This window comes from Salvelinus alpinus, chromosome 24, assembly GCF_045679555.1.
Source record: "Salvelinus alpinus chromosome 24, SLU_Salpinus.1, whole genome shotgun sequence".
Taxonomy (NCBI): Eukaryota; Metazoa; Chordata; class Actinopteri; order Salmoniformes; family Salmonidae; genus Salvelinus; species Salvelinus alpinus.
In genome coordinates, this window is record NC_092109.1 from 32,867,277 (window position 1) to 32,886,157 (window position 18,881).

An 18,881-nucleotide genomic window follows, 5' to 3' on the forward strand; every position below is an offset into this window, starting at 1 on the left:
AAGAAAGGAGTGTTTGTATGGAGGTCAATGAGAGAGTGTCGAAATTGGTTTATTTGCTATGTGAGGTTTATCTGATCTAATATAAGTTTCTTAATGCTTAAGTTGTTATGAGTATACTTATGAGTGACATCCCGGCAACTTTGAGAGAAAACACTTTATATTGGAGTTGTCTCGAGATGGCTATGCATATTCATGTCATGAGGCTAGTAGCATAGTATCTGTCTCCATTGAATACGGGAAGTTAATGTCAACAATCCTCATCAAATATTCAAAAAAGATTACAATAATGAGATGTATCCACCAATCCAAAGAAAGGATAGGCGGGAGCTAAACAGCCCGCCGTGCCGCTTTGTGGACAACGACTGCCATTGTTAGGGCGGAGAGACGTGTATCTTGTCAGTATATCCATCATCTTTGATAATATATAAGGACTCTATTCAATTTGTATCGCTGAAGTTCAGTGTTACAGCTTGATTGAAATTTAAAGGCTATGTTCCTGCTTTAGCGGAGACTGCGTTCATGGTAAGTGCTGCATATGTTGGATCAATCGGAAATTACCTTTACATTTCAATTGCACAATCTGTAACGCTTCAGCCATACAAATTGGATCGAGCCCTAAATATCATAAAAATTATCTCGGCCTGTTGTATTGTTTATTTTTAATTGAGTTCTGTGTTGAATTGAAACAATAGCTGTTGATGACTTTGCAAATGTTATTTAGGCCTATATGGCATCATTGAACATAAAGGTACACTACCGGTCAAAAGTTTTAGAACATCTACTCATTCAAGGGTTTTTCTTTATTGCTACTATTTTCTACTGTGTAGAATAATAGTGAAGACATCAAAACTATGAAATAACACATATGGAATCAGCAGGATGGTGTTTCCTCTGACAGGGGTGGGCAATTCCAGTCCTCGAGGGCCTGATTGGTGTCACAGTTTTGCTCCAGCCCGAACTAACACACCTGACTCCAATAATCACCTATTCATGATCTTCAGTTTAGAATGCAATTTGATTAATCAGCTGTGTTTGCTAGGGATGGAGAAAAAGTGTGACCCCAATAAGGCCCACGAGGGCTGGAGTTGCCCACCCCCGTGAGTCTGACACATTGGTGCGAGCAGTGTGTCAAGTAGCAGTGCTGCTTGGCAGAGTCGTGTTTCGGAGGTCGCATGGCTCTCGACCTTCGTCTCTCCCGAGTCCGTAGGTGAGTTGCAGCGATGGGACAAGACTGTAACTACCAATTGGATATCATGTAAAAGTACAAAAAAATACCTGGATGTGAGACCAGAGGGTAGCAATAAATAATTATTTTTTCCAGTAAAAGCTGCTGCACAGCCTATATATTTTTTCCTGATAGTGGATGTAACGTTGAAGATCAGATGTTGTTTTAAAGGTACAAATTCAACATATTTTATTAAAGGTTAATCTATGTCAAAATTTGGTTACCATGATGACATAACCCTGTGGTTGAAATTTCCCCTCAAAACAACTTCCCCTCAACTTTTTTGGGATGACTTGTCACAATACGTTGAGAAATTACGTTGAAACAACGTTGATTCAACCAGTTTGTGCCCAGTGGGAGGTGGCAACTATACTTGTTTCATAATTTCAGTTCGGGGACATGTGTCTTCAATTCTAAGATGCAACATCTCTAGAATGCACATGCTGGTAGTGGAATGTTTGTGCGTGGTGAAGAAAAGACAAAAGGCCTTAGTGTCTAGTATACTTTAATGTGGTTGTATAACTAGACTAGAACATCCTGAAAAGACGTGGTCGGAGGATGGGGCTTCGTTGGCCACAGCTGGCATTTTTGACAGCCGTAAGGTGAAACAAACAGAGAGCTGGGTTTCAGAATGGGTGGCAAGGCCATTATGTGGGTCCCAACATCAAAACACTGACATGCTTCCTCCAACTGTGGAGCAGCTGTGTTATCCCACCCCTCCGCTGCTCTGCTTCACTGGTTCCCAGGCTAGCCCTCAGAGGCCTTCAAATAGACTACATGGAAACGTTGGTTTCTTCAGGTAAAGACGAAACATACGCAAGTTGACAAACATAAAGCTGTTTAGCATTGTTTTTTTCTACCCAATTAAAAAGTAAAAAGACTAGATCCACAGGTAGCTGGTTGCAGCTTCATTGGGGAGGTCATGCTCATAGTAACGCCTGGAACGGCATAGTATCACAGGGTTTCCATGTTGTTGATACCATTCATGTCACTCCATTCCAGTCACTCCCTTTCAGTCATTATTTTGAGCCGTCCTCCCCTCAGCAAACCTTCTGTGGGAGATTCAGATCAACATATTATTGCAGGCCTATGTCCCATCAGAGGGTTAGGCACCATACATCACAGGAGGTTGCTGGCACCTTAATTGGGGAGAATGGGCTTGTATTAATGTCTGGGCAGAATATCTGGAATGGTATCAACTACATCAAACACATGGTTTCCATGTGTTTGAAGCCATTCCATCCGGTCCGTTACGGCCATTATTATGAGCCGTTCTACCCCCACCAGCCAACACTGCCATACATATAAGGTAGATGGGGTGTAGAGGGGTAAACCCATCCATGTGTTTTTATGGACAGAAAAGAGAAGACTCTCTGAGCTGTCCGATCAGGTCCAGTGTCTATTGTCCGCTAAGAGGGACAAACACAGCACGATCATGGCAGTACCCTAAGAGAATGATTGTTCTCATCGTGGACTAGAGTCTATGCTTTGAGAATGCATGCACGATACTGACAGCATTCAAGCTAAGATAAAAGACACACAGCTCAACCTACTCTTGCATTTAAGACCACAGAAACTCATTCAGAATGGATCCAAGCATACATACATTTTGATACACTCCAGAATGCACAACCAAACACAAAACCCACCACAGAACTCTTATGTCTTCTCCACAACAGCAGTTTAGATTGTAACTACCTGCACGGTCTGATTAGTGATGGAACAGAGAAAACCGGTAAATTCACCTCTCTATTTTTACAAAACAGAAGGCATTGCTTCATTTTTCATTTATTGCTATTCTGGTCTCAAGACCTGTCACAATAAGGTATGAGCCATGTGAATAGCCAGAACTCTGTGTATGAGACAAATTAGACAGGCATCAATCATTACAGTCATTCAAGTGCTTTGAGAAATTATTCGCCATTTTCCTCAGACGTATCTAGCGGTGCTTATCTCCTAACAGCAGTAGCATGGGGTAAGTGGTGGAGATGGGATTGGACGGACAGCTTATTTGAGTTTCTCATCGGGGGCAGGGATCTTTTCCAGGCTGGGCTCCATGCCCCAGATCTCTCGGGCGTACTGGGCAATGGTGCGGTCACTGGAGAATTTACCACAGCCCGCAATGTTATGGATCACCATCTTGGTCCATTCCTTGGGATTCTGTTAGTAGAGAGAGACGGAGGGACAGACAGGAGGGAAGGAAAGATTATGTTGAGATCACACTGCATAAAGTGAAATCTAAGCCAGCCTAAATATCTTATATTGAGTGATAATTCACTTAAATTGAGTGTGCTTTTTTTGTTTTTTCTTAGCAACCTAAAAAAGGCTTAATACGAGTAATTTATCTTCTTTCAAGATATTTTACCTTTATCGTCTTATTAAGGTAAAATATCTTGAAAAATGTCTTGAAATAAGAATAATTATCACTCAATATAAGATATTTAGGCTTGCTTAGATTTCACTTTTTGCAGTGCAATATTTGAGAAGGTATGGACAGATACCTTAACCAGGTGACCTAGGACCTATGCGGTTTAGACATAACACTGACCTTGTACAGTTGGTTGACCTTGTCCTGGCATTTGATGTAGGCTTCGTAGTCAGCAAACACCTTGAACCTGTACATAAAACATTAGATATGAATAAATACAAGAAAATACATTTGAGGTGCGTCTGCACACATAAAGCCTGCCCTTTTGATTGGTGGGGTATAAAACATATATATACAGTGCCAGTCAAAAGGTTGGACATATCTACTCATTCAAGAGTTTCTTTATTTCTACTATTTTCTACATTGTAGAATAATAGTGAAGACATCAAAACTATGAAATAAGATATGAAATCATCTCTTTTCTATCTTGTATTGTTAAATGCAACAACTTGCCTATCAAACTAGATAATTTCTCATCAACTCATAAATCTTGAAAAAAGTACCCTCCCCACCCTTCTGCCACTGGCGCAGTGGGTTGCTGTGCTCATCCTCGTTGCCTGTGTGAGCTACCTACCGCCACCTAGTGGCGAATAAAAAAAATACCACCAGTAGGTTACTTTGGGGTTGCTAGCATGTGTTCTATCTCACAGTCAGGGCCAGGGAAGGGGCAACTGCAGGTAGACTGTCAGAGTAGGGGGGGAAAAGTGGGCTTGTTTTGACAGCATAGCCTAGCTAACTAGCTGATTCATCTGGCCTGTATTACTGATGATCAGCTAGTATAGCCCACCGCAACAGGGGCAAAAATGCTTAACTCCCTTTCATCTGTGGTTCTAGCTTGCTACTTCTACAATGTGTGATGAGTGAGTGTGCCCTTTTTTAAACTTTGAGCACCTACCCCACCAAAGGTCATTGCACGGCCCTCTGTGTGAGTGTGAGCGAGTGTGAGCGAGTGTGTGTGTTGATGTGATTACCTGTCGTGGTGCATCAGCAGGTCCACAAGTTCCTTGAAGAGGTCAGGCTCCTTGGGACTGAAGAAGCCACCAGCAATCTGGTCCATGGCTTGCTTCAGCTCGGGAATACGGTTGTAGTACTCAGAGGCGTGGTATCTGTGCAAGACAAAGGCAGTGTTTAAATCTCGCTGTTCAGAAGGACGCGCTCTCCAGTTTGGTTTTGTCTCTCTATTATCTTAAACAGAAAAACATGTGTTATCTTAAACGTTGAGATACAAGGGAGACCTGGCCAGACAGACAAGTGACAGGGCAGACATACTATCTCCCTCTGACCTCACTGTCAACTCTGTATCCTGACTGGCACAGCCTCTGTATCCTGACTGGCACAGCCTCTGTATCCTGACTGGCACAGCCTCTGTATCCTGACTGGCACAGCCTCTGTATCCTGACTGGCACAGCCTCTGTATCCTGACTGGCACAGCCTCTGTATCCTGACTGGCACAGCCTCTGTATCCTGACTGGCACAGCCTCTGTATCCTGACTGGCACAGCCTCTGTATCCTGACTGGCACAGCCTCTGTATCCTGACTTGCACAGCCTCTGTAATCCCCTTCTCCGCTTACAGCACTCCCATTCCTGTGGATCAATTTCTCCTTACTTCCCTGTCCCTTACCCTAACCCAGTGTCCTCTCTGCCTTCTGATCTCCATGTCCATGTCCTCATGCTCACCCTTTGCCGGCGTCCATTGCGTCCACATCCTCCACTCTCATGCCGAAGATGAAGAGGTTTTCCTCTCCGGCCTCCTCAGCCATCTCCACGTTGGCTCCATCCATGGTGCCGATGGTCAGAGCACCGTTCAGCATGAACTTCATGTTACCAGTGCCAGAGGCCTCGGTGCCAGCTGTAGAGATCTGCTCAGACAGGTCAGCAGAGGGGATGGCTGGGAGGAGACAAGGAGGGTGAGTAAAACTATAAGCATAGGGATGCAGTACAAGAAGAGTATACGTTACAACAACAGATACCCATGGAGTTATGGGTTAGTCAGTCACCTTTCTCAGCCAGGGTGACTCTGTAGTTCTCCAGGAAGATGACTTTGAGGCGGTCGCCGACAACGGGGTCGTGGTTGACAACCTCACCGATAGCTGTGATGAGACGGATGATCATCTTGGCTGTGTGGTAGCCTGGTGCAGCCTGGGAGAAAAGCAGGGGGGAGAGGACGTTGCATAATAACAGTGAGTTGTGGATGGGAGGTATTGGTCCCGTGTGGCTCAGTTGGTAGAGCATGGCGCTTGCAACGCCAGGGTTGTGGGTTCATTCCCCACGGGGGGACCAGGATGAATATGTATGAACTTTCCAATTTTTGTAAGTCGCTCTGGATAAGAGCGTCTGCTAAATGACTTAAATGTAAAATGTAAATGTATTGTTCTATATGTACTTCCTGTAACTAAACGCTGGTGGCTGTAAAGGCTGAGGGGCACCAAACATACCTTTCCTCCGACCATGATGGTTCTTGGGGTCCAGTGCTTGTTGGGCTCCTTCTTGATACCTGAGAAAGAGACAGAGGGGTATATAGTGAGTGAGTGAGTGAGTGAGTGAGTGAGTGAGTGAGTGAGTGAGTGAGTGAGTGAGTGAGTGAGTGAGTGAGTGAGTGAGTGAGTGAGTGCCAAGGTAGTACTAACGGTTGTAGTAGGTGATCATGTGCAGACAGTTGAGCAGCTGTCTCTTGTACTCGTGGATTCTTTTGACTTGGAAGTCAAACATGGACTGGGGGTTGATCTTGACCTTGTAGTGCTCCTCCAGGTGCATGGCGAACTTCAGTTTGTTCTCCTACATAAGGGGGGATATGATGGGGGCGTGGAGTTATGATGGGGGTGTGGAGTTAACACAGACACACAGTAGGCTGTTACAGGATCTTAGTAAACACCAGAGGTGACAACTTAGTGAGACTCACCTGCTTGACTTTGGCGATGTCACGGATGAAAGCATCATCATTAACGAACTTCAACAGTCGCTTAAGCTGGTCAAGGTCACGGATAAACTCCTCTCCAATTTTCTGACCAATGGGATGACATGAGAAATGTTAGTGTGCAAGTATCCGCTTACTGATACTATCATCAAGAACAGAAACATCTATTTAACTACACTGATATTATAAATGATTCTATAAATATAAGGATTAATATATATATATATTTCTTAGACAAATGGCTACATCCAGTGAAAACACTTTTGCAACAATCCCGCACCTCTGCGATGACCTCCGCCAAGCCGGGGTTGCACATAACCAGCCAGCGACGGGGGGTGATCCCATTGGTCTTGTTCTGAAACTTGTGTGGGTCCAACTCATAGAAGTCCTTGAACCTGCACATAGTAGCACAAACAATATCAAACTAGTTCACTTAAGCTCTTCAAACAAATCCAATCAAAATGTGCATCACCAATAGTATCATAATGTGTTGCGTTTGTGCCGTTTAAATATGATGATTTAAATGTATTTGTGTTTGTGTAGGACACGTACAGAGTGGCGATGAGGATCTCAGAGTGGATGCGGGCCACGCCGTTGACAGCATGGGAACCAACGATACACAGATGAGCCATGTTGACTTTCTTGCATTCTCCCTCCTCAATCAGGGACATGCGGCGCAGACGGTCGTGGTCTCCAGGGAACTTAGAGGCAACATACTGGAGGGACAGGTGAAACAAAGGTTTAGGTTTCCACAAGGTAGACATTAATATTCTGTAACAAAGTTGGATTTCAATAAAGTTAGCCTATAATAATACATCGTGGTACAATAGTTTCAGTTAGATAAAGGAACACTGATCTGTGATAAACACTTTCTCTATGGTAGGCTAGCGTTAGTCTGTGTGCCATCGGCCTCACGTACCTCCATGAAGCGACGGTTGATCTCGAAGATGATCTCCAGGTGACGGGGCAACAGGTGATGGAACAGGTCAATGGGCCAGCGCTCCAGGGCCTCAGGCAGCACGGTGTGGTTTGTGTAGGCACATGTACGGACACACACGTCCCAGGCCTGGGCACACACAGGGACAGAGGTAAGATAATACGGTTTATATACCTCATGGTTCATTTGACCCTCTCTAGACAGAAGTAGGATACAGTAACGGTAGTCTTAGTAGTCCTAGCTTTACATTTGTTCTAAGTCTTTATCTGTGGTGTGTTGCCAAGCCAACACATTCTACTATGCTGGTATTGTTTGCCCCCTGCTGGTATCATTATGAATTTAAGTATGTTTGTGTTGTAGTGGGGACAGTAACATTAGTCATCCATTTTTTTCATGTTTTATTTGTATGTTTAGCTCACATAATATAATTTTAAAATATGCATTAAGTTGTCTGAATACACATGAATACATGTGGCAAAAACACATATAAACACATTAATACATACATTTCTATAGCTTTTAAAATATTTGTTTACAATGGTGAGGGAGTGCCAAGATGGAGGCAAGGTGGCTTCAACACAGCACCCTCATCAGTCATCTAGTGTATAAATCATTCCAGCTCCTCATCAACCAGGACCCTCATCAGTCATCTAGTGTATGTATAAATCACTTCAGCTCCTCATCAACCAGCACCCTCATCAGTCATCTAGTGTATAAATCATTCCAGCTCCTCATCAACCAGGACCCTCATCAGTCATCTAGTGTATGTATAAATCACTTCAGCTCCTCATCAACCAGCACCCTCATCAGTCATCTAGTGTATAAATCATTCCAGCTCCTCATCAACCAGGACCCTCATCAGTCATCTAGTGTATAAATCATTCCAGCTCCTCATCAACCAGGACCCTCATCAGTCATCTAGTGTATAAATCATTCCAGCTCCTCATCAACCAGGAACCTCATCAGTCATCTAGTGTATAAATCATTCCAGCTCCTCATCAACCAGGACCCTCATCAGTCATCTAGTGTATAAATCATTCCAGCTCCTCATCAACCAGGACCCTCATCAGTCATCTAGTGTATAAATCATTCCAGCTCCTCATCAACCAGGACCCTCATCAGTCATCTAGTGTATAAATCATTCCAGCTCCTCATCAACCAGGACCCTCATCAGTCATCTAGTGTATGTATAAATCATTCCAGCTCCTCATCAACCAGGACCCTCATCAGTCATCTAGTGTATAAATCATTCCAGCTCCTCATCAACCAGGACCTTCATCAGTCATCTAGTGTATGTATAAATCATTCCAGCTCCTCATCAACCAGGACCCTCATCAGTCATCTAGTGTATAAATCATTCCAGCTCCTCATCAACCAGGACCCTCATCAGTCATCTAGTGTATGTATAAATCATTCCAGCTCCTCATCAACCAGGACCCTCATCAGTCATCTAGTGTATGTATAAATCATTCCAGCTCCTCATCAACCAGGACCCTCATCAGTCATCTAGTGTATGTATAAATCATTCCAGCTCCTCATCAACCAGGACCCTCATCAGCTTCCACTCACCTTGTCCCAACCCAGCTTCTCCTCATCAACCAGGACCCTCATCAGCTCAGGAATAGCCATGGCAGGGTGAGTGTCATTCAGCTGGATGGCAACCTGGATGTGAAAGACATCGAGTACATTGTTATTCTTTTTATTATATCACACATTCACATCAGAACAAGTCATCAATACAACTATACTTAAACCAGTGACATGGAGACAGTTGCAGTCACATATATTGTCATCCTTGCACTTTACAATGGAGCAAAATGTTCAGTCTTCTCTTTTCAAAACAGGTTGAATGGTTCTTTTTATTCTGTAGGCAGCTGTAACTTACCACAGGTGAGATAAATGACACAATTGCCCAATTCATTGGAATTTTGAATAATTTAGTCCAGGCCATTTTTTGACTAGAAAAATAAAAATGTCAGTTTTGATTATAATTTTTTGGGTCCGGTGTCATTGCAAATCAAACAAATACGTTGTAAATTAAACAAAAGTTTTCAATTTCAACTTATTTTAAAATAAAGAGAGCGAATCGTGCAAGGGTACCACAACTGTAAGTGACATGAAAACATATCAGTATATGTTAGAATAACCAATAGTGGGTTCTCACTTTGTTTGGTAGCTCGGCAAAGTCTGTGCGGACGACTTCTCTGGAGCCAAACTTAGAGGCCTTGAAACGACGGACGATGTCCTGCAGAGTGGCGGCCACCACAAAGTACTCCTGCTTCAGACGCAGCTCCTTGCCCTCAAAGAACTGGGGAGAAACACATGTAGTGGTGAATCCACACTGACCTGCACATCTGACCTGCACATTCTACAACCTAGAATAAGGTTGTAACATAACAAAATGTGGAAAAAGGGAAGGGGTCTGAATACTTTCCGAATGCACTGTACAGTATATACAGTATATAATTGCTGCACATGGATATTAGAGAGAAATCTATCCTTACATTATCGTTGGGGTACAGCACGCGGGAAATGTTCTCACACAAGTTTCTGTCCAACACAGCCTGAATGTAGCCACCAACGTTGACTGTTGAGAAAGGGAAAAACACACCCTAAGGATAATGGTTCCCAGTGGCCAATTATGTCATGCTACATGAGTAGCCATGTTAGCCATTTTCAGATTTGACACAATAAGCATATGAAATGGTGGAATGCAGCCAGTCAAGGTGAAAACAATTAGCCGAGCAAAGTGTAGACTTACAGTCTTTCAGGTTGAAGTCACATGGGGCCTTAGCAGACCACAGTCTCATGGTGTTGACAATGTTGTTTCTGTAGCCAGGAATAGGGGTGTCATATGGCAGAGCCAGCACTATCTGTCAACACAATTACAAGAGACTGAACTTAAAGAAACCTGCTAACAGAATCCATATTCATTGATGGTTCATTGGTGGCATCCAGTTGCCGTAGCCGCGCACACACACATAAACACACACACACACACACATTCACTCACACACACACACACACACACGTCTCCCTCCTATGCTCAATCACACCCCGACCCCTGTCCTTTATTCACCTGAGTGTCAACCCATTTCACACCATCTGGGGTGTGCTCGGTCCTGCCATAGAACTTGACGGGGCGCATGTACTCAGGGCGGGCCTTCTCCCAGGGGTTGCCGTAACGCAACCAATCATCGGCCTCCTCAACCTGTCAATCATTGGGTTATACAACAAATATAATATGTTCCTACTAGCACTGACTTTGCTGATAACTACTTTATTGAGGGAAAATGTATTTGCTACGACTGTGATATGTGGTTGTCTTAACTAGCGATCTTAAGATGAATGCACTAACTGTAAGTTGCTCTTGATCTGCTAAATGACAAAAATTGAAATGTAATACAGTCTGTCGGGCAAAGTTGTTTCACAGTACTCCCCTGTGTCTTATGGTCTGAACATGATGCGGAAACCAAAGAAAAAGTTCAAAAGCATAGGAGTGTATATAGGTTACCTGCCAGCCATTGACAATCTTTTGGTTGAAGATGCCAAACTCATAGCGGATACCATAGCCATAGGCAGCAAGGCCTAGAGAAGCCATTGAGTCCAGGAAGCATGCTGATGACCAGGGAAGGCTTAGGTTAGGGTTACACTGGCTAAATTAACTTATCATGTTTATGATCATGTTATATCGTTATTTTAATGTTTTGATAATTCTAGTATAATTCATACAATTGTCTAAGGCACACGAATGTTGCACTCTCTCTGTGAGAGCAAGTAGCTAGGCAACTGACCGGCAAGACGGCCAAGACCACCATTTCCCAGGCCAGCATCCTCTTCCATGTCCTCCAGCTCCTCCATGTCCAGACCCAGCTACGGAACAAAGGGGTTCAGGTCAAGTCAGGTTAAAATCACAGCTCTGTGGCCATGACATTCAGTTAAAACAGGGGTCGATATTTTGACCCCCCAAAAAATGAATGAGGGTAGAAAATGTAGTTATGTTACAGAAGGTGCAGTCAGTTTGACAGCCGTGGTGAGCCACAGCAATGAAAAAGCTATCTGTATGACTGTGAGCATCCCTCACCTGGTATATGGCCTCATCACAAGCGTTCTCCAGGGCCAGGTTCACCATAGTGTTCTGCAGGGTGCGACCCATATAAAACTCCAGGGAGATGTAGTACACACGCTGAGGAGGAGGGGGATAGAGTGAGAGAAAGATGAGATTGGGATACCGTAGCAGAGCCAACATCCAGAGGAGAGACAATATTAAGAGTATGGCCATCTTATTAAGTCTCTAACCCAATGAGTCACAGTCTGCTGTTTTAATAAGTGCATTTCATTATTTTAAGGACTGTTGAACACTTGGTGAACGACTGCGTGTGGAAATCTGACACCTGAGCCTTACAGTAGCTTAGCCTTTGACATTTCACATGTTGTTCTCTTGGTGTTGGATAGGGAGGTCTGGAACACTCTGGCAGAGAGAGTAGAGGGGCGAGAGGGAAGAGGAGGGGCGGAGGGCAGAGAGGAGGAGGGGGAGGAGGGCAGAGAGGAGGGGGAGGAGGGGGAGGGCAGAGAGGAGGGGGAGGAGGGGGAGGGCAGAGAGGAGGGGGAGGAGGGGGAGGGCAGAGAGGAGGGGGAGGAGGGCAGAGAGGAGGGGGAGGGCAGAGAGGAGGGGGAGGGGGAGGAGGGCAGAAAGGAGGGGGAGGAGGGGGAGGGCAGAGAGGAGGGGTCGGAGGACAGAGAGGAGGGGGCAAAGGACAGAGAAGAGAGGTGATAGGTACTACGGGAGACAGATTGCTGTTGGTGTTACATAACATTGGCATTTTGGCTCAGGCAAAAATAGCTTCAGCTGGGGCTGTTGTAAAGGTTAGTCTATGTGTGATACTCATGAATGGTGAAAGAGAGGTCTGAAAACATACTGTAGCTGTACCAGGGAGGGTACTGATGCACTAGAGTATCAAGTATGTAGAGGTCTAGTGTATCAAGTCTAATAAATGACTTAATGTTGTACTCTGGGGGTACAGTGTACGAGTGAACCCTCCAAAAGAGGTGTAAATGTGCAGCTAAATGTGTACTAAACAGATATGAACATCTATCACAAAATTGGTAACAATTTGGGTACAAGTATGATATGTTGGGTCAAGGCATCTCTTAAATATTATATTCTAACCACTGGGGGTGCTCTTGAGCCAAAGAGGGCCACCTAAATGGTCAAAAATATTATCCAGAAATGACCTCATTCCACAGGGGAGACTATAAGGACACTGCTGACCTGCAAAACAACAATCTAAAACTGTCCCTGACCCTAACCCTAACCCTGACCCTCACCCTCACCCTGACCCTTACCCTAACCCTGACCCTCACCCTTACCCTAACCCTTACCCTAACCCTGACCCTTACCCTTACCCTAACCCTGAGCCTTACCCTTACCCTCACCCTAACCCTAACCCTGACCCTTACCCTTACCCTCACTCTGACCCTTACCCTCACCCTCACCCTAACCCTGACCCTTACCCTTACCCTCACTCTGACCCTTACCCTGACCCTTACCCTCACTCTGACCCTGACCCTTACCCTCACTCTGACCCTTACCCTCACCCTGACCCTGACCCCGACCCTCACCCTGACCCTGACCCTACCCTTACCCTTACCCTCACTCTGACCCTGACCCTTACCCTTACCCTTACCCTAACCCTAACCCTGACCCTGACCCTTTCCCTCACTCTGACCCTGACCCTTACCCTTACCCTTACCCTCACTCTGACCCCCACCCTCACCCTAACCCTGACCCTGACCCTTACCCTTACCCTCACTCTGACCCTGACCCTTACCCTTACCCTTACCCTGACCCTTACCCTCACTCTGACCCTGACCCTTACCCTTACCCTCACTCTGACCCCCACCCTCACCCTAACCCTGACCCTGACCCTTTCCCTCACTCTGACCCTGACCCTTACCCTTACCCTCACTCTGACCCCCACCCTCACCCTAACCCTGACCCTGACCCTTTCCCTCACTCTGACCCTGACCCTTACCCTTACCCTCACTCTGACCCCCACCCTGACCCTAACCCTGACCCTGACCCTTACCCTTACCCTCACTCTGACCCTGACCCTTACCCTTACCCTCACCCTCACCCTTACCCTGACCCTGACCCTTACACTTACCCTCACTCTGACCCTGACCCTTACCCTTACCCTCACCCTCACCCTTACCCTTACCCTAACCCTGACCCTGACCCTTACCCTCAGTCTGACCCTGACCCTTACCCTCACCCTGACCCTTACCCTCACCCTGACCCTGACCCTTACCCTAACCCTGACCCTGACCCTTACCCTAACCCTGACCCTGACCCTTACCCTCAGTCTGACCCTGACCCTTACCCTCACCCTGACCCTTACCCTCACCCTCACCCTGACCCTCACCCTGACCCTGACCCTGACCCTGACCCTTATCCTAACCCTGACCCTTACCCTAACCCTGACCCTTACCCTCACTCTGACCCTTACCCTTACCCTAACCCTGACCCTGACCCTTACCCTCACTCTGACCCTGACCCTCACCCTCACCCTGACCCTTACCCTTACCCTCACTCTGACCCTCAGCCTCCCCCTGACCTTGACCCTTAACTTCACCCTGACCCTAACCCTGACCCTAACAGTAACCTAATTTGAGCCAATTCTGAGATTTAAATATAGGTTTGCAGGTCAGGAGTGTCCGTCTAGATAATTCCATTGCACAGTACAGTACGCAGCATACCTCCCCCATGCCCATGAGAAAATGATTTTTTAAATCCTAAAACTAAAGAGTGTGTGGTTTCATTAGATTATTAATGTATTATGATATCATATGTGTAAATGAACCAGTCAATACTCAATGAAACATGTGAATTAAAAGATTAGCAATTCATTTCATAGTGCAAATTTGACATGCACTCGTTGAAGTTTCAATCATTCAGTCCCTTTCACTCCAATATTGATATCTGATTGAGTTTTTTCTGTGTCAAGAAGATCTCTTTAGATCCTGTTCATCTTTACTGACTAGGTTTCACTGTCTGTTAGGATGTTTCATGAATACGGTAGTTATGGAAGAGGCTGATTCACAACTACACAGAAGGCTCATTCTGATAAAGACTAATTAACTAGATCGAAGGCTCAGTCTGATAAAACTAATTAACTAAATAGAAGGCTCAGTCTGATAAAACTAATTAACTAAATAGAAGGCTCAGTCTGATAAAGACTAATTAACTAAATAGAAGGCTCAGTCTGATAAAACTAATTAACTAAATAGAAGGCTCATTCTGATAAAGACTAATTAACTACATAGAAGGCTCAGTCTGATAAAACTAATTAACTAAATAGAAGGCTCATTCTGATTAAACTAATTAACTAAATAGAAGGCTCAGTCTGATAAAACGAATTAACTAAATAGAAGGCTCAGTCTGATAAACTAATTAACTAAATAGAAGGCTCAGTCTGATAAAAACTAATTAACTAAATAGAAGGCTCAGTCTGATAATAACTAATTAACTAAATAGAAGGCTCAGTCTGATAAAGACTAATTAACTAAATAGAAGGCTCAGTCTGATAAAACTAATTAACTAAATAGAAGGCTCAGTCTGATAATAACTAATTAACTAAATAGAAGGCTCAGTCTGATAAAGACTAATTAACTAAATAGAAGGCTCAGTCTGATAAAACTAATTAACTAAATAGAAGGCTCAGTCTGATAAAAACTAATTAACTAAATAGAAGGCTCAGTCTGATAATAACTAATTAACTAAATAGAAGGCTCAGTCTGATAAAGACTAATTAACTAAATAGAAGGCTCAGTCTGATAAAACTAATTAACTAGATCGAAGGCTCAGTCTGATAAAGACTAATTAACTAAATAGAAGGCTCAATCTGATAAAACTAATTAACTAAATAGAAGGCTCAGTCTGATAAAGACTAATTAACTAAATAGAAGGCTCAGTCTGATAAAGACTAATTAACTAAATAGAAGGCTCAGTCTGATAAAACTAATTAACTAAATAGAAGGCTCAGTCTGATAAAGACTAATTAACTAAATAGAAGGCTCAGTCTGATAAAGACTAATTAACTAAATAGAAGGCTCAGTCTGATAAAGACTAATTAACTAAATAGAAGGCTCAGTCTGATAAAACTAATTAACTAAATAGAAGGCTCAGTCTGATAAAAACTAATTAACTAGATCGAAGGCTCAGTGTGATAAAAACTAATCAATGAGGGTATGGAAACAAAGTTTCCCCCTGCTCCTTTACACTCGTTGATGTCAATTGGCACCTCTGCTACTCCTACAGCTGTAGCTATATCGACTCTAGGATGAACTGGGTGAACGGGGGGAGAAGGTCACAGAGAGGTTTAGTATTACAGCACAGCATTGGCAGATCATCACGGCTGAGGAGCACTAGTAAATTGGAAATGTCATGGTGATACCGCTTGCATTAATGCAGCAATGCAACAGTTGGCAAAGAGAAGTAACCCAGGACAGAGGCCCTCTGTGGACAGCAGCATGTTGCTGGGGAATGACTAGTAAAAAAAACTTACAGTAGTGAATCATACAACCAGGCTTCAAATGTGTCATTTCACTCCGTGTTAAGAGTATACAGTATGTTTGATAAGAGTATACGGTATGTTTGATAAGAGTATACGGTATGTGTGATAAGAGTATACAGTATGCGTGATAAGAGTATACAGTATGCGTGATAAGAGTATACAGTATGCGTGATAAGAGTATACAGTATGCGTGATAAGAGTATACAGTATGCGTGATAAGAGTATACAGTATGCGTGATAAGAGTATACAGTATGCGTGATAAGAGTATACAGTATGCGTGATAAGAGTATACAGTATGCGTGATAAGAGTATACAGTATGCGTGATAAGAGTATACAGTATGCGTGATAAGAGTATACAGGATGTGTGATAGGTGTGATATTAAATTGCCTTGAAGCTCTTATGATCTTGTGTGGCTCAGTTGGTAGAGCATGGCACTTGTAACACCAGGATTATGGGTTCAATTCCCATGTGGGATCAGTATGAAAAGAAAGTTTTAAAAATGTATGCATTCACTACTCTAAGTAGCTCTGGGTAAAATAATCTGACAACTAAAATGTAAAAATATGATATTTTCAAACCATATGTCCTAAATTGCCTATTATCCTGCCAATAACACTGGCCACTGGAACAGTGGGATTATCACCTGAGGTCGGAGGCACACAATAATACATAATTTGTCAAATATTGTGTGGTATGACCAAGACCACTAGAATGTAAAATGACTGTTATTTACTGTTCTCACAGTATGCCCATATATTTCCCATATACTTATGTTAACCCTTTTTTTACATGGAATGCTCTTCATGATAAATTACTAATGATGTCTATTTTTCATTGCTAGATGGTACTGTGAAACCAAAGGGGAAATTTGACATCCCATTCTATTCCATTTGTTTCTCTCTTTGTTTATATTAGTTTCTATCATATTAGTTTCTATCATATTAGTTTCTATTATATTAGTTTATACTATATTAAATTTTACTATTTTCGTTTATATTATATTAGTTTATATTCCATTTTATTTGTTCTATTCTATTCTATTCTATGGATTTTAGGAGGCTACAGATGATATGAACATTTCAACAGTGGAACTTACTTTGGGATCTTTCTCATAGTAGTACTGCTGGGTTCTGATCCACTTGCCCACCAAGTGGTCGCGCACGGTGTTGGCGAGAGCAAAGTAGTAATCCCGTTTGTTTGCCACATTTCTGTCCTTGACCAGTGTAAAATGGAGATGCCTGTTGAAAGCGACCTTCAGTTCAGCGACATTTTCCACACCAGCAAGACCTCTCACGGAGATCTGCTTCCTTTTATCGTGGTCTGACAACGGTTTTGACATGATGCTCTACCCCTGGCTTCCTTGTTCCAATACAACTTCAGGTGCACGTCCAGCCAGTTCAGATACGACTACAGAAGCACCCACATGGATGGGTCATGTTCACCTATTTATAAGAGTGATCATGAATATTAAGAAGAAGGCGGAGCATACTCAAACGGGAAAGCCAATCACTACTCAGTCCCAATTATTACATAGGAATATTTTCAAATATTTAGATTAAGGCCTATTTCACATCTTGCAGTCTAGAAACTAAATTAATCTGAATTGAATTGTCATGAAAAAAAATACTTTGAAGGTTTTGAAGTGTCTATGGATTTAGGCCTATCTGAGAGATAAGAAAGCGCAGATTTGTATTTTATTTTAAATTGACTCATATTTAACCCCTTTTTTGGCCCCAAGATACTTCCATACTTTTTAAACTTGTACCTGGCTACCTAAAGACGAGTCTTGTGTGCATCCTAAAGCAAAACAACCGACCTGTATGTTCCTAAGAGTCTCACCTTTCAATGGTGGGTACTATTGTACATATTAGTGTGTAGCCCAAACTGTTCGGACGGTACAGACAGAAGCTGGCAGATCGGCGGTACCGACTTCAGACGAGTCCCATGATGATTGTGGGTGTCGTAGAGCAAAACGAACGTTTTTATGAGAAGGCAGATTTTCGGAATGTCTCCTGGTCTGACAAACACAGCTGAAGCTCTGCCACCTTCTACCACAGATGTGGAAGGCCGACGTCGGCGGATGCGGTGGATTGAGGTGTATTTTTATGGGGTAAAATAATGTCGAGATTACCGCGGGGACGCGGACATCGACTCAAGTGTGAACAGTGTTCTACTGGTATAAAATGTGCAATTGTCACGCCCTGGCCTTAGTATTCTTTGTTTTCTTTATTATTTTAGTTAGGTCAGGGTGTGACATGGGGAATGTTTGTGTTTTGTCGTTTTGGGTGGTTATATGGTAAAGGGGGTGTTGGGTTTAGTGTATGAGTTTGTGTTGAGTGAATGTTTCTAGGTATGTCTATGGTTGCCTGAGTGGTTCTCAATCAGAGACAGATGTCTTTCATTTGTCTCTGATTGGGAGCCATATTTAAGGCAGCCATAGGCATCATGCATTTGTGGGTAATTGTCTATGTCTATGTCTATGTTGCATGTTTTGCACTTAGTCGTTTATAGCTTCACGTTCGTCTATTTGTTGTTTTGTTTCGTTTTTTTCTTCTTTTAAATAAAGAGAAGATGTATTTTTCACACGCTGCGCCTTGGTCCTCTCTCTCACCGCAAGACGATCGTGACAGCAATAGGAATGATCCTATGAATTTATTCTACTAGTATGTGGCCAGACATCTATGTGTATTTCTCTCTACAACCACAGAGTTTCTAAACCAGACTCCCTGAAACACTTGCGAAACAGACAAAGTTTTTAATGTCACGTGCACAAGTACAGTGAAAAGCCTTTCTTGCA

At 43.4% G+C, this 18,881-nt stretch overlaps 1 protein-coding gene across 1 annotated transcript; it reads right to left on the minus strand.

Annotated features, from left to right (window-relative positions):
- Positions 1 to 1,713: 1,713 nt before the first annotated feature.
- On the minus strand, positions 1,714 to 17,512 carry pygma (phosphorylase, glycogen, muscle A). Its single transcript, XM_071364594.1, has 20 exons — positions 17,181 to 17,512; positions 11,590 to 11,691; positions 11,300 to 11,378; positions 11,020 to 11,123; positions 10,585 to 10,716; positions 10,267 to 10,378; positions 10,010 to 10,092; positions 9,670 to 9,813; positions 9,075 to 9,167; positions 7,488 to 7,634; positions 7,121 to 7,284; positions 6,849 to 6,963; positions 6,554 to 6,655; positions 6,282 to 6,429; positions 6,090 to 6,148; positions 5,652 to 5,793; positions 5,332 to 5,542; positions 4,625 to 4,759; positions 3,774 to 3,840; positions 1,714 to 3,385 (listed from the first exon to the last, which is right to left on the minus strand). Exons 1-20 carry the CDS (start codon positions 17,421 to 17,423, stop codon positions 3,233 to 3,235), a joined length of 2,535 nt encoding a protein of 844 aa, XP_071220695.1. The 5' UTR covers positions 17,424 to 17,512; the 3' UTR covers positions 1,714 to 3,232.
- Positions 17,513 to 18,881: the final 1,369 nt, after the last annotated feature.